Source organism: Oncorhynchus nerka, linkage group LG17, assembly GCF_034236695.1.
Source record: "Oncorhynchus nerka isolate Pitt River linkage group LG17, Oner_Uvic_2.0, whole genome shotgun sequence".
Classification (NCBI taxonomy): Eukaryota; Metazoa; Chordata; class Actinopteri; order Salmoniformes; family Salmonidae; genus Oncorhynchus; species Oncorhynchus nerka.
In genome coordinates this window covers 13,581,894-13,596,652 of record NC_088412.1, presented here as the reverse complement: position 1 = coordinate 13,596,652, position 14,759 = coordinate 13,581,894, and the positions used below count along the sequence as shown (strand labels likewise).

At 41.1% G+C, this 14,759-nt stretch overlaps 2 protein-coding genes and 2 non-coding genes across 5 annotated transcripts; all 4 read left to right on the top strand.

Moving 5' to 3' along the window:
- Positions 1 to 1,324: 1,324 nt before the first annotated feature.
- On the top strand, positions 1,325 to 8,000 carry LOC115144743 (large ribosomal subunit protein uL15-like). Its single transcript, XM_029685786.1, has 4 exons — positions 1,325 to 1,451; positions 1,538 to 1,613; positions 4,248 to 4,422; positions 7,833 to 8,000. Exons 1-4 carry the CDS (start codon positions 1,340 to 1,342, stop codon positions 7,959 to 7,961), a joined length of 492 nt encoding a protein of 163 aa, XP_029541646.1. The 5' UTR covers positions 1,325 to 1,339; the 3' UTR covers positions 7,962 to 8,000.
- LOC115145553 (small nucleolar RNA SNORA3/SNORA45 family) lies at positions 1,753 to 1,883 on the top strand. Its single transcript, XR_003866000.1, has one exon. It is a non-coding gene; the product is annotated as a small nucleolar RNA SNORA3/SNORA45 family (small nucleolar RNA).
- Positions 4,632 to 4,762, top strand: LOC115145552 (small nucleolar RNA SNORA3/SNORA45 family). Its single transcript, XR_003865999.1, has one exon. It is a non-coding gene; the product is annotated as a small nucleolar RNA SNORA3/SNORA45 family (small nucleolar RNA).
- Positions 8,001 to 8,917: 917 nt separating the features above from the next.
- Positions 8,918 to 11,807, top strand: LOC115144744 (A-kinase-interacting protein 1-like). Of its 2 annotated transcripts, XM_029685788.2 has the most exons (5): positions 8,918 to 9,022; positions 9,307 to 9,461; positions 10,964 to 11,050; positions 11,131 to 11,241; positions 11,365 to 11,807. In XM_029685788.2, exons 2-5 carry the CDS (start codon positions 9,324 to 9,326, stop codon positions 11,506 to 11,508), a joined length of 480 nt encoding a protein of 159 aa, XP_029541648.1. In that variant the 5' UTR covers positions 8,918 to 9,022; positions 9,307 to 9,323; the 3' UTR covers positions 11,509 to 11,807. The 2 variants fall into 2 exon arrangements, with proteins under 2 accessions (XP_029541648.1, XP_029541647.1); XM_029685787.2 differs by lacking the exon at positions 8,918 to 9,022 and having other exon boundaries at positions 9,055 to 9,461.
- The last annotated feature ends 2,952 nt before the right edge of the window (positions 11,808 to 14,759 follow it).

The following is a 14,759-nucleotide window of genomic DNA, read 5'->3' as shown; positions in this document are numbered from 1 at the left end:
CATTCCCAATGTCAAACCAGTTGGAGAACGTTCCTAGAACATTACCAACATTGAAATGAAACGTAACCATGTTTGAACTTTTAGGAAACGTTCTGTTAAAGTAATTAAATACCAAGAAAATTAAGTATTTTTGTGAAGTTCCATAAAGGTGCTGAGAATGTTCCAGAACCAACACACAGGGCACAGACGTCAATTCCAAGTCGGCTCAACATAATTTAATTGAAATCATGTGGAAGCAATGTTGATTCAACCCGTGTGTGCCCAGTGTGAAGCAGCTATCTTGCAGAATTCCCAGAAATTTGTAGGAAGGTTGCATGCAAAATAACCATAGGACAACTACGCTCTCGCCAAGCGCTAAGAAACATGGTTCTCAGAACGTTATGTGCTAGCTGGGATATAAATTGTCCAACAAAGATTACTGATACTGGTATCTGAGAAAATTTTGTTATAGCCTAATAAATAAATAAGCCTACTGCAGCTTCGTGTGGTCATGATTTGGTTGGGGATCAAACTGCGATATCATTCAGTCCAACTCAGGAATGAATAGCATTGTTTCAATTCATAGTCATAAACTTCTCACTTTATCAGCTTGTATTCGCACATATATTTTTTTCTGGAGTCCTGTTGGTGTCCGTCCCATAACCCTTACCTAACAATTTTTTAAAAAATCTATGAGGTGGGGACGTCCCGAGAATTCCGTATAGCACGGACAGTCCGTCTGATGTCACTGTAGGTTTCTTTGAAAGTTGTGTCGCGTTTCAAATCTCGTACAAAACCGTGAGATTTCCAATTCGCGTTCCTCTTTAATTTATCTTCCAAGATGGTAGGTACTTACATGTATACCCCTGCTGTAGAAATGGGCTTAAATCTATGTCCATCCTGAGTTTTGCGAGTAGAAAAACACACACATTTGTAAAGTTGTCTTATATGTGACAGACAATGTCCCGCTCCCATGTCACTATTACTGATTATGTGGTGAAGAAACTTATAAATCGGCGAAAACTCACCGATGTTGGATACATGCCGTTCAAAACTAGCTACGTTTACTGGCGAGATTACGATGGCGTAAATTAGATACATTATGTCACGGAACTTTGTAAAATGTTTTATATACGTCTTGTAATACTTACAACCTTGGCCATTGTGACCAGCTATATGTTGTGCTAGCTTAGCTTTCTAGCTAACTAGTCATTTAGCTGCTAACTACCTGGCAGGGGGAGAGCGCATTATGCCTAGGTGTATATTTTTCTATTTGATTATTGACCAGGTTGCGAAGTCTTCTGTTTGGTGGTTGACATGACATGCTTGGCTGAAAAGGTCGGCTACTGGTGGGCCAATCATGACTGTGTTGTTACCTAGTTTGCTAACCTCAAATTATGTATTGCAGCCCACTAAGAAGACCAAGACCAGAAAGCTCCGAGGGCACGTAAGCCACGGACATGGTCGTATCGGTGAGTTGAGCAGTCAGCATTGGTGATACTTGTGTGTTTATAATGTAAGTTTTACAAGATGTGACAACTGTCGTTTCTCTTCGTAGGCAAGCACAGGAAGCATCCTGGAGGTCGTGGTAATGCTGGTGGCATGCATCACCACAGAATTAACTTTGACAAATAGTGAGTAGAGAGAGCACTTTTACCTTGTCTGGTTCAGTGTGACACTATTCAGCATATCTTACAGTAAACCTACACTGCATTGTTTGGTGGCTTCAGTAGTAAGAAAACATGATCTATGTTTTTTAAGAGTGAGCGATTGTCAGAGACTCAGAGTCTCATCTTGACAAACACTGTTGTTTTGGTGTGCTAGAGTTCTCTCAGAGTGAAGACTGTTCCTATTCACCGACTGGCCTTCTTATAGGCCAGTCACCCACATGGGCAGTTACAAGTGTCATACATTGTTGCCAACACATCTATATGTCCAACACATAGTAGTTTGCTCACATTACTGAAGGTTGTGGGATGAAATCATCCCTCATCACGTTCATTTTGTGCTTCTGGTAAAGTTACAATTAAATGCTATAAGGCAATAGTCAGGTACTCATAGCTGATGGATTTGCTGTCCTACCACTTCAGATCTCATCTGTTGATTACATTGTCATCGTGGAAAACTGTTATAAAGTGGCAATATGTAACTTTTTGGGCAGTGTGACCCAAATTCGGATACAAATGTGGGTTATAGATCTATCATTTTGACTTGGAAAGCAAGTCTAAAAAGTGGTAATATTTATTTTCTCTGTGCGCCATTTCTATGCTTCCCTTAAAGTTTTGTTTTTTGGTGTCTGTCTTTTGGTTTTGTAGAACAGCTTCAATCAGATGAAAGAAACCATTTTTGGTTATGGAAAATATATTTCACAGCAGTTTAAATGGTACACTGATTCTCTACACTAAACGGTCTTATTTTGTCATAATAACTGAAATTAGGTGCACTTTTTTTCATTAACCAGGAAATGGCGAAGTGATTTGTGTTTAGTGCAACTTTAAGGGTGGATTTGGTGTGAGTACAGCTATTAGCATACCGTAAATACCAAAGTGTGTGTGTTATAATATATATATATATATATAATATAAGCTGTGTTTTGCTATATTTCACTTGTGATTTCATGAATATGAATATTTTCTAGTAAGATTATTTAACCGTTGCGCTATGCTATTTAGCGTAGTTGATGACAATTATCCCGGATCCGGGATGGGTGGTTCCAAGATTAACCTCGAAACACAGCTTAGCCTTTTGTTAATCACCCTGTCGTCTCGGATTTTGAAATTATGCTTTACCGCGAAAACAATACAAGCGTTTGTGTAAGTTTATCGATATACTAGAAAAACATTATGTACACCTAGCGGCAGGTAACTTGGTCACGAAAATCAGAAAAGCAATCAAATTAATCGTTTACCTTTGACCTTCGGATGTTTTCACTCACGAGACTCCCAGTTAGACAGCTAATGTTCCTTTTGTTCTATAAAGATATTTTTTATATCCAAATACCTCCGTAAGTTTGATGCTGGCTTTGATGGCACGGAATCTTTGACTGACATTGGTGTGAAAGTGTTTCTCCTATATTCATTTAGCAGTGGTGGCTCACCGCTGCTATATTGTTGCCAGCGCTGCAAATAATGTTTATATTTTTTTTACAAATATATATATATTTATTCATTTCTGGCTAACATGTGGAATTGTTTTAAGATGGTCATACCAATGATTATTTGGCTATTTGATTTTCGGGTCGCTGTAAGTATAATTATTTTAATGAGTCGTTATGCCCAGGAATCCACCGGAAATAGCGGTCCAAAAAAAAACGCAGACAAAAATTCCAAATTATATCCATAATATCGACAAACGTGGCAAACGTTTTTTATAATCAATCCTCAAGGTGTTTTTCAAATATCTATTCGATAGTATATCAACTGGGACAGTTGGCTTTTCACTAGGACCGGGAGGAAAAATGGCTATCTCTCTGTTTTGCGCAAAAATCACACTGAGAGCCAACAACTGACCACTTACGCAATGTGGACGTTAGGCTCATTCTTCAAAATAAAGGCCTGAAACTACATCTAAAGGCCACAGAAAAAGGAATCTGGTTGATTTCCCTTTCAATGGTCAATAGGGATGCATAGGAACACAGAGGTTTCAAAATAAGAGTCAATTCCTGATTGGATTTTTCTCAGGCTTTCGCCTGCAATATCAATTCTGTTATACTCACATACAATATTTTTTCAGTTTTGGAAACTTTAGAGTGTTTTCTATCCTAAGCTGTCAATTATATGCATATTCTAGCATCTGGGCCTGAGAAATAGGCTGTTTACTTTGGGAACGTTATTTTTCCAAAAATAAAAATAGTGCCCCGTAGCTTCAAGAGGTTTTAACTAATGCAATTTTTCTCAAATGTGTGGAAATTTTAAGCCTTATTTTCAATTTGGCTGACAGTAAAAAAAATGCTGTTTACTGGTACTAAGGTAATTCTTACAGGGACATGTGGTGTGGGAGAGCTGTTGTCTTTATACTATAACACTCAAATGGTGGGTGTATGTGGTGTAGATGTCCCCCATACTACCACCAAAAGAGATCTCTTCGATTTGAATCTAGATCTGTCTCATTAAACTACACAAGTATCTCTCCTGGACCTAGTTTGCCGTCAATGTAGTGTAGAGGCCCTAAGACTGAACTTTTTACTTTCAGCTTTATCACCAGTAACAATTGGTGTAACACAATATGCTTGATATATCACTTGTCTGGTCTCCTCTGTGTCTCCACAGCCACCCGGGCTACTTTGGTAAGGTGGGTATGAGACACTACCATCTCAAGAGGAACACGGTGCATTGCCCCACTGTCAACCTCGACAAGCTGTGGACACTGGTGAGCGAGCAGACCAGGCTCAACTACGCCAAGAAGCCCGAGGGCCCTGCTCCCATCATTGATGCTGTGCGCGCTGTAAGTATCTTCCCACCGGGACAGTTTGTCTGGTCCCAGATTGAAGTTGCTGATTCATACAGTTAATGGAAAACAGTTGTTGTAGTGGCTTTTTCTACAGGCCTTTTCTTCAGTCCTGTTCTAACATATCTGATTTAAGGTAATCATGGCCCTGGTTAGTGGCTGACTGCTATGGTGGTGTTCAGTATGCCACACAGTGAGTGATGTAGCCAGAGACTCAGAGTCTCATCTTGACAAACACCATTGTCTTGGTGTGCTAGAGTTCTCTCAGAGTGAAGACTGTTCCTATTCACCGACTGGTCCTCTCATAGGTCAATCGGCCACATGGACCGTTACAAGTATCATACATTGTTACAAATCAATTGACCATATATGAAGTGAACTGAAAACTAAAATTAGTTTTTCTTGCTGGACATGTTCAAGTAGTCTTCAGGAGGGTTAGCCACCCCTGATAAGGATGTTGATTTTTCCACAATCAGGACAAATTATTTTCCATTAGTCAGCACTCAGCAACAGTAAATGGCTTTATGAGCCCCAGCACAGGTTTTACTGACCTAACCTCAGTCATCGGCTGAAACTAGCCTAGACTGTTCTAGTCCAAGGCTTGAGCCGGAGCTCTGGCCTTTACCCTCTTATTGGACAGAATATTTATCTTTAAATGTAGGCACGTTGGAAGCTTGCTTGCGTACTAACTGGTTGTTCAAAATGAACTGCTGTAAAAAGTCCATAATAAGAACCCTAAACAGATGACAGCCCCCTGCTGTTGTTGAGAAACATATTGGCTTCCTGGCCGTTTGCTCAAGGGTGTCAATATTTTGTTTTTAAAATCTAGTTTGTTGTAGCCATGCTGGCTTTGATGGCGCGGAATCTTCGACTGACATTGGTGTGAAAGGAGCTGTGTTCAGTGTTTCCCCTATATTCATTTAGCAGTGGTGGCTCACCACTGCTGTATTGTTGCCACTGCTGCAAATGTGACGACAATCTTTAAAGCAAGTTTAGTGCTAAGTTTAGTGTAAAGCAATGATTATTTGGCTATTTGATTTGGAATTTTCTGGTTGCTGTAAGTATAATTTTTTTAATGAGACGTTGAATTTGGCTTTACTGCTATTAGCCCATAGAAATGCATTGAATAACGTATTCATACAGAGCGAAACAGATAGTTAAAAATCATTATTGTAAAGAAGTTTGTTTTGATATCTAAGAAATTAAAATGTTGTATTTTTACCCATATTTAACCCTGACACTACAGTGATGTTTCTGCCGCTGATCAACTTCTACTGAAGTTGTGAAAATTCAGCAATTTCCTCTGTGTGTTTACTGTGAATAATGAGGCTGTACCTGTTAAGTTATTTTTAACAGTGGTCAAGTAGGGTATTGTGGCTATTTTGATCATAATGCAGGCCTACCAGAGTGGCCTACCATAAACAAAATGGAAGTGGCTGTATCGCTCAGCCTACAGTAGCAGCCAATGTGTGGTATTCAATGTAGAGAAATTATATTGTGGTGTTTAATGCAAGAAACCACTTTACAAAATAAAATGCATCATTATTCCCACACCATTTATTACAGAGAATCAGACAAATTATGCTACCTGCCGTCTATTAGCTACTTATCTTATTCAAGCCTGTCTCAAAATACAACTCTGCCCCTTTAAGAAGGGGAAAAAAGCTATTTTACCTGACTCACTTTTCAAAGAGTGTAGTAAGCAATCACTCCCCCAGTGCTGACTAAGAATTATCTATAACTGGGCTAATAACTCACTAACTAGCAAAGGATATGAACAAATGTGCACACGTTGCTACATGCAGCTCTTGCTTTGATCTCAACAAGCGCATCTACTCACAACCGCTCATGCTGTAAACACAGTCCAGTTCAAAGTGAGTGGCACAGATCCATATATGGCAATGGTCTAAATAGGCCTACTGCAGCTCTGATTGGTTATGGAGCACCAGTCTGTGTAGAGTACGGGCCTGAGTTATCAATGCAATAGGATCCTACTCTGATGCATTCTGCCTACAACAAAAGCTACCCTTGCCACTACATAGTTAGTTTTGTTTCGGTATGTTGCATTGAATGGCTAATATTGTGTTAATTTGAATTAAAGGGAAACGTTGATGGTGTTAAATAATGGGGTAAACTCTAGAAAATCTCGTGCTTCTCTGCACAGACTGACATTTCTTCTGCTGGCAGTCCTGGGGGAGCTGAGCAGACGCGCAGCTTCAAATCAAATTTTATTTGTCACATACACATGGTTAGCAGATGTTAATGCGAGTGTAGCGAAATGCTTGTGCTTCTAGTTCCGACAATGCAGTAATAACCAACGAGTAATCTAACCTAACAATTTCACAACTACCTTGTACACACGTGTAAAGGGATAAAGAATATGTACATAAAGATATATGAATGCGTGATGGTACAGAACGGCATAAGCGAGATGCAGTAGATGGTATCGAGTACAGTATATACATATGAGATGAGTAATGTAGGGTATGTAAACATTCTATTAAGTTGCATTGTTTAAAGTGGCTAGTGATACATTTTAGTTGCCGTACCAGGCAGTGATACAGCCCGACAGGATGCTCTCGATTGTGCATCTGTAAAAGTTTGAGCGCTTTTGGTGACAAGCCAAATTTTCTTCGGCCTTCTTCACCACTCTGTCTGTGTGGATGGATCAATTCAGTTTGTCCGTGATGTGTAAGCCGAGGAACTTAAAACTTACTACCCTCTCCTCTCGTGTCTGAGCCGTTGAATTGCGACTCTACTTTGTCTCTATATTGACACTTAGCTTGTTTGATTGCCTTGCGGAGGGAATAGCTACACTGTTTGTATTCGGTTATGTTTCCGGTCACCTTGCCCTGATTAAAAGCAGTGGTTCGTGGTTTCAGTTTCGCGCGAATGCTGCCATCATTCCACAGAGGGAACATTGCACTAAAGTACTTCCATAAATGTAACTAGTACCGGGGTAACTTCAAATGAGGCTTGTGGACGTTCTAGAGAAAAACAACCGATATGTATGCGTTTGTGAGAGTGTCACCTTTCGATGGTGGGGTCATGTTACTGTGCAGCCCAAACGGTTTGGATGCTACAGACCGAAGTTAGATCAGCAGTACCAACTTCAGATGAGTCCCGTGACTCTTGTGGTGGTCGTAGAGCTAAACAGAGAACGCCATAGTTTTCGTGAGTCATCTTTCCAGAGGGGTCCTATTAGTTTATAGGCCAAACTGGTGGTACTGGTAATTTAAGCCATGTATGTCTTCAAGATCTGCTGCCTGTCATTTTGGGGTCACTCGTTTTGCAGATTAAATTTGAGTAACTACATGGCAATGGCATGTAGGACAGACTGTGGGAAGGTAGGCCAAAAAAAAGTGTGTAGATGTGTTGGTTAATGTTGGTTCTGTCACTCCCCACAGGGCTACTTCAAAGTGCTGGGCAAAGGCAAGCTGCCCAAGCAGCCTGTGATCGTCAAGGCAAAGTTCTTCAGCCGACGGGCGGAGGAGAAGATCAAGGCAGTGGGAGGAGCTTGTGTGCTGATGGCATAAGCTCCTGTCAATGGTTTTCAAATAAACTGTATAAATGGATTGACTTGTCTTGTGGTCTGTCGAAGATGTAAATGTTGCCTGAAGTTTAGCTCACACATTGTTGGGTAAAATATGTCAAAGGAACAGAATGGATTGATTTGCTGCATAGAAGAATGCATTTGTCAACAACCTTGGTCCTTGTAGTTACAGGGTGTGGAGACTAGTTCCAACCAGCATGTACACATCTGATTTGGCTAATCAAGGTGTGTTTGAGACATTTTTTTGTTTTACCTTTATTTTACTAGGCAAGTCAGTTAAGAACAAATTCTTATTTTCAATGACTGCCTAGGAACAGTGGGTTAACTGCCTGTTCAAGGGCAGAACGACAGATTTTGTACCTTGTCAGCTCAGGGATTTGAACTTGCAACCTTTCGGTTACTAGTCCAATGCTCTAACCACTAGGCTACCCTGCCGCCCCACGTTGCAATTGGCCCGGACAGAATCGCTGATCTACAAGTTACCTTGAATCCACCAAATAACTGCCAGGATAATAGAATGCATGAGGTGTCAGTGTTTGGCTAGGTCAACCTGTACAAATAGTTTTGCAGGACCAGGTTTGTGACCACGGTGAGTCAAATACAGTTTGCAGGTCATGACTGAAGTTGTTTTAATCACCTGAATTTTCTGTTATAATGAAGTAGGTGTACATTCGTAGTTTTGGTTTTTGATGTCTGTTACATTACCAAAACAACCTAAAAGAGTCACTAATGGAAAAACTTTTTAATCAAGACATGATTACATCCGGCAGTTTAACATTTACATTTAAGTCATTTAGCAGACGCTCTAACCATTTCACAGCATATTGATTCGGGCCATGAGCAATGCCCATTTTTCAATAATATATTTGAATTAATTAAATATTTTGACACTTGTGCCAGAAAAAAAATATTAATTTGGCGAGAGACGGAGCGGGATCTAGTCAATCCAGATTATAAAGGCGGCGCCCTACACCGGAAATGTGACGACAATCTTTATAGCAAGTTTAGTGCGCGCAAAAGTTATTTAAACGCGTACATATTCAGGTAAGTAGCTTTCTGTGAATACATTGTTTCTCGTCCACACAAATTATTTTAATTGAATGGGAATTCGTGTTCAATATATTCTCGAAATTAGAGATCAACTCGGGCGCTCACTGCCTGTTGCGTTGCTGCTCGTGCTCTGTCAAATCTGCGCGCCCAAAGCAAGGGAGATTGTGACGTCAGCGTTATGTTTACGTTATTCTACAATATTTTTCTTGTCATAAGAGGGTTGTTTGCCGGTGGGTTGGGTACAGTAGATAGTTGACCCGCGGTGTTGTTTTCTATAGCGAGGCACGCCTGGCAGATGGAGTTATCCCTGCTCCGCTCCGCCAGACTCGGCCTGGAAGTACTGGAGCGAGCCTCGAGACGGAGTGTAGACTGGTCTAGTGCGAATCCGTATCCCAGTACAACACCAAAGGATGACAACGCCGGGAGTGAGGAGGTAGGCCTATGTGTAATTGAGTACATTTACATGCACAACACTATTAATTCGATATTACATTTATGGCCGAATATGGCGTTAGTCATGCAAACACCTATGTTTATCTTAATGGGCGTAAAGTCATAATCGAAGTAAGCATACGCAGATTGCACAGCAAACCTGGTATTTTAATCTTTCGAAGTATTAGGACATCTCAACACTTTAGTCGACGCCAGCCGTGAATATTTGATATGCGCATATGCTAGCTCCTTCAGCGCAAACTTCCCATTCTGTGCGAGTGGAGTGAGCTCACTGAAAGTATGCATTTAAAAAATGGTTCTCACATGCAAACTTTATTTGTCCGAACTCGGAATCAGATAGTCTTAGTAAAAATAACATGGTCACTGTGGTAGAACGTTTGTTTTGTTGGCGATTTTCTGCATTTATAAAAAGACCCATCAGTAGCCAGATTTCAGATGTCCCATGTATTTATTAGGGACATCGTTATTCATGCAAAGTATGCATGTAAACGTTTTAAACGAACTATTATATTAATCTGACTATCCACAATAATTGTATTATTGCGCTCATGGAGCCGTGCAGTCTTTATGTCAGCTATCTTGTTTTCTCTGGTTTCTTTGTAATATGTGAAGCCCTGGGGCATTTTGGGAACTTATCTCATTTTCTCATGCAATTGCTACATCCATTTTTTGACAAATAAATTAAGGATATGTACCCCTTTGATTCTTGAAGAATATAATTTAAAGTTGCAATATGCAGAAATTGATCCGCCTTTTCCTGGTTGCTAAAACTAATTGTTTGCCTAATTTCAGTTTGTGACAAAATAAGCTGATAGAGTGTAGCGAATCATTGTACCATCTAAACCGCTGTGAAATATATTTTCCATAACTCAAAAATATTGTATTTTCAGCTGTTTGAAGCTGGTGTACAAAACATTTTAGAACGGGACGCTTAGAAATAGCGCACATAGAACAGATCTACTGCTTCTTTGACTTGCTTTCAAGTAAATGTTAGATCTATAACTCACATTTCTATTTTGAATTTGGCTGGGTTGCCCCAAAAGTGACATATTCCCACTTTATTTGAGCTTAGTTCAACTGTTGTACCCTATCAGAACCCAAAATATATTTGTATTTTATTTATTTAACTAGGCAAGTCAGTTAACAACATTCTTATTTACAATGAAGAATTATGAACAGTGGGTTAACTGCCTTGTTCATGGGCAGAACAACAGATTTTGACCTTGTCAGCTCAGGGATTCGATCTAACAACCTTTTGGTTACTGGCCCAATGCTCTAACCACTGGGCTACCTGCTGCCCCTTATAATATAAGTTAGTTTAACTCCAATGTTTGTAAACAAAGTCAATCTAAAACACTGTATAGACTCAACATGGTTAAACTATACATTTGGTAGCATCAGTGGTGAGTCCTTGCATCTATAGCTCTTTGTTATTGTTTCTACTGCTGATTGCCACTTTGATGTCCAACTGTCCATATTCAGGTTCAGGGAGACTCAGCCCACACCAGCCTGGATGATGCTTTTGAGACCATAGCTGAATTCATGGCACAGACAACATATCAATGCAAGGTATGTACTCCAAACCAATTCTACTGCCCTTACTTTGTGCATGCTTTTGTCAATGCTAGATAAATATGTTTGTATTACAGAACTTTTACATGTCGGAGACAGAGCCTATGGAAAATGAGAGAACCCATGTGTGTAGATATCATTCTCAATCTCACCAACACCCAGGGACCTCACTGCAGACCAGGAAACATGTGAGGCAAAGTTACAGCCTTTCAGTGCAACAAGCTGTCATAAAGCCATATTGTATATTTGAAATGGTGTTTCTTGTCATACTCCTGTGGTTGAGATACTAAGCTATGCCTGTGTTTCTACAGGCACAGTCATCACCTGAGGATTTCCACATTGAGGTGTCTCCAGGTACCTATAAAATTACTGCAGGAACGCAGGACTCACAGCAACAGACCCGGGTAGTACGCATTAATGCAGGAGAGCGCATGAATCTCACATTTCACCTCTAACCTCTCAACCCTGACCAATCCCCATGACCTTTCTGCTAACAATAACAAACCTGCCCAACCTGAATGTTTACGTACATATTTTTACGTCATGCTATCGTCTTCTGTTGAAATGTCGCTTTAGAGCGACAGTGATAGTGTTATTAATTTGCTGCTAAATGAGAAGCCATATTTTGATGTAATCATGATTTTGTTTCTATATTCAATTTTGTATGTAAAATGTCTATCCAAACACATCACGTAAATAATTTCAATTTTTTTTGTCATATCAATATAATAAAGTATATATTTTATATCAATGATCATTTAGTTTATGGCACAGTTTTTCTTGTCAACTCAACAACTCTCAATCAAATGTTTAATACATATTCACCACAAGATTCATATCTGATAGAGAATATTCCTCTCACAACCAGGAAGTGGGTGAAACGCTGAGGTGTGATTGGGTGAGCCACTGATCTTTTACATTTACATTTAAGTCATTTAGCAGACGCTCTTATCCAGAGCGACTTACAAATTGGTGCGTTCACCTTAAGACATCCAGTGGAACAGCCACTTTACAATAGTGCATCTAAATCTTTTAAGGGGGGGGGGGGGGTGAGAAGGATTACTTTATCCTATCCTAGGTATTCCTGAAAGAGGTGGGGTTTCAGGTGTCTCCGGAAGGTGGTGATTGACTCCGCTGTCCTGGCGTCGTGAGGGAGTTTGTTCCACCATTGGGGGCCAGAGCAGCAAACAGTTTTGACTGGGCTGCGCGGGAACTGTACTTCCTCAGTGGTAGGGAGGCAAGCAGGCCAGAGGTGGATGAACGCAGTGCCCTTGTTTGGGTGTAGGGCCTGATCAGAGCCTGGAGGTACTGAGGTGCCGTTCCCCTCACAGCTCCGTAGGCAAGCACCATGGTCTTGTAGCGGATGTGAGCTTCAACTGGAAGCCAGTGAATGATCTTAATGTCAGGGTAGATAGTTTTTGGTGGACTGGAATTTCCGGGTACTTTCCCTGACAAATCAACAGATGTAATCATATTTATGGTTGAACCATGCATGTTGCACTTAGTTTTGGTTTGTTTAATCATCAGTTTTAAGTTACTGCATTTTCAGCATACAGCTCAAATCAAATTGTATTTTTCACATGCTTCATAAACAACCAGTGTAGACAAACCGTAAAATACTTACTTCTGGGTCCTTTTTCAACAATGCAGAGTAAAATAAAAAGTGACAAGGAATAAATACACAGTGAATAACAATGAGTCCAAATATTTCTGGGGGGGAATGGCCCTAGCCCTCACCCTCTGATCCAACAGGCCCCAGACGTGCTCAATGTGATTGAGATCCGGGCTCTTCGCTGGCCATGGCAGAACACTGACATTCCTGTCTTGCAGGAAATCACGCACAGAACGAGCAGTATGGCTGGTGGCATTGTCATGCTGGAGGGTCATGTCAGGATGAGCCTGCAGGAAGGGTAACACATGAGGGAGGCGGATGTCTTCCCTGTAATGCACAGCGTTGAGATTGCCTGCAACGACAACAAGCTCAGCCCGACGATGCTGTGACACACCACCCCAGACCATGACAGACCCTCCACCTCCAAATCGATCCCGCTCCAGAGTACAGGCCTCGGTGTAACGCTCATTCTTCACCGATATACGTGAATCCGGTGAGACAAAACCCGCGAGTCCTGTCTGGTCCAGCGACAGTGGGTTTGTGCCCACAGGCGACGTTGTTGCCGGTGATGTCTGGTGAGGACCTGCCTTACAACAGGCCTACAAGCCCTCAGTCCAGCCTCTCTCAGCCTATTGTGGACAGTCTGAGCACTGATGGAGGGATTGTGCGTTCCTGGTGTAACTTGGGCAGTGGTTGTTGCCATCCTGTACCAGGTGTGATGTTCGGATGTACCGATCCTGTGCCGGTGTTGTTACACATGGTCTGCCACTGCGAGGACGATCAGCTGTCCGTCCTGTCTCTCTGTGGCGCTGTCTTAGGTGCCTCGTAGTATGGACATTGCAACTTATTGCCCTGGCCACATCTGCAGTCTTCATGCCTCCTTGCAGCATGCCTAAGGCACGTTCACGCAGATGAGCAGGGACCCTGGGAATCTTTCTTTTGGCGTTTTTCAGAGTCAGTAGAAAGGCCTCTTTAGTGTCCTAAGTTTTCATAATTGTGACCTTAATTGCCTACTGTCTGAAGGTGTTAAGTGTCTTAACGATCATTCCACAGGTGCATGTTCATTCAATGTTTATGGTTTATTGAACAAGCATGGGAAACAGTGTTTAAACCCTTTACAATGAAGATCTGTGAAGTTATTTGGATTTTTACGAATTATCTTTGAAAGACAGGGTCCTGAAAAAGGGACGTTTCTTTTTTTTGCTGAGTTTAGTGTAGCGAACTCCGAATGCCCAGGATTTTGGAATTAGATGTTCGACGAGCAGGTACACGTGAGGTACTGTTTGTGCGTGCGCCTTTTGAATAGATCTCTGCCCTTTATGTATAATTCAGCAGTCACAGTGGAATATCTGGTTCATCACTGCAGTGAACAACAGAGATGGAAGGAACTGCCATTTTGGGCACAGTGTTTTGGTTTGTAATGATCACAAGGTTGTAAGACTGAACTGTCTTGTATTGCTCTGGAAAGTGTCAGTGTCCCAGTGACTCCAGTCCCATGGAGATGCTATGTAAGAAGGAGAGAGGACGGGAAGAAGAGAATGGTAGACATTCCTTTCCTCCACTTCTAGTACAGTTCAAGAATCAGACATGGTGCACATTTTTGACCTAGTAAGTACTACACAGTTAATTAAAATAATCAACAAATCATAAAGTACACCTTGGGGTCCTGAGGACCTTGTTTGCTGACCCATGTTGACTCCAATGCTTCCCACAGTTGTGTCAAGTTGGCTGGATTTCCTTTGGGTGGTGGAGCATTCTTGATACACATGGGAAATAGTTGAGCGTGAAAAACTCAGCAGTGTTGCAGTTCATGACACAAACCGGTGTGCCCGGCACCTACTATCATACGTCATTTAAAGGCACTTAAATATTTTTCTTACCCATTCACCCTCTGAATAGCGCACATACAATCTATATCTCAACTGTCAAGGCTTAGAAATCCTTTAAAAGGATCGGACCCTTTAAAAAAAAAAAAAAAAGGCCTAAAATGACCCAAATCTTACTGCCTGTAGCTCAGGACCTGAGGGAAGGATATGCATATTCTTGATACCATTTGTAAGAAAACACATTGAAGTTTGTGGAAATGTGAAATTC

Excerpts from the sequence above, each read along its gene's own strand:
- LOC115144743 (XM_029685786.1), top strand. The coding sequence starts at position 1,340 with ATGACTGTGTTGTTACCTAGTTTGCTAACCTCAAATTATGTATTGCAG. Across the intron at positions 1,452-1,537 it reads CCACGGACATGGTCGTATCG|GCAAGCACAGGAAGCATCCT; the intron begins GTGAGTTGAGCA and ends TTCTCTTCGTAG. Across the intron at positions 4,423-7,832 it reads TCATTGATGCTGTGCGCGCT|GGCTACTTCAAAGTGCTGGG; the intron begins GTAAGTATCTTC and ends CACTCCCCACAG.
- LOC115144744 (XM_029685788.2), top strand. The coding sequence starts at position 9,324 with ATGGAGTTATCCCTGCTCCGCTCCGCCAGACTCGGCCTGGAAGTACTG. Across the intron at positions 11,051-11,130 it reads AGACAACATATCAATGCAAG|AACTTTTACATGTCGGAGAC; the intron begins GTATGTACTCCA and ends TTTGTATTACAG. Across the intron at positions 11,242-11,364 it reads CACTGCAGACCAGGAAACAT|GCACAGTCATCACCTGAGGA; the intron begins GTGAGGCAAAGT and ends GTGTTTCTACAG.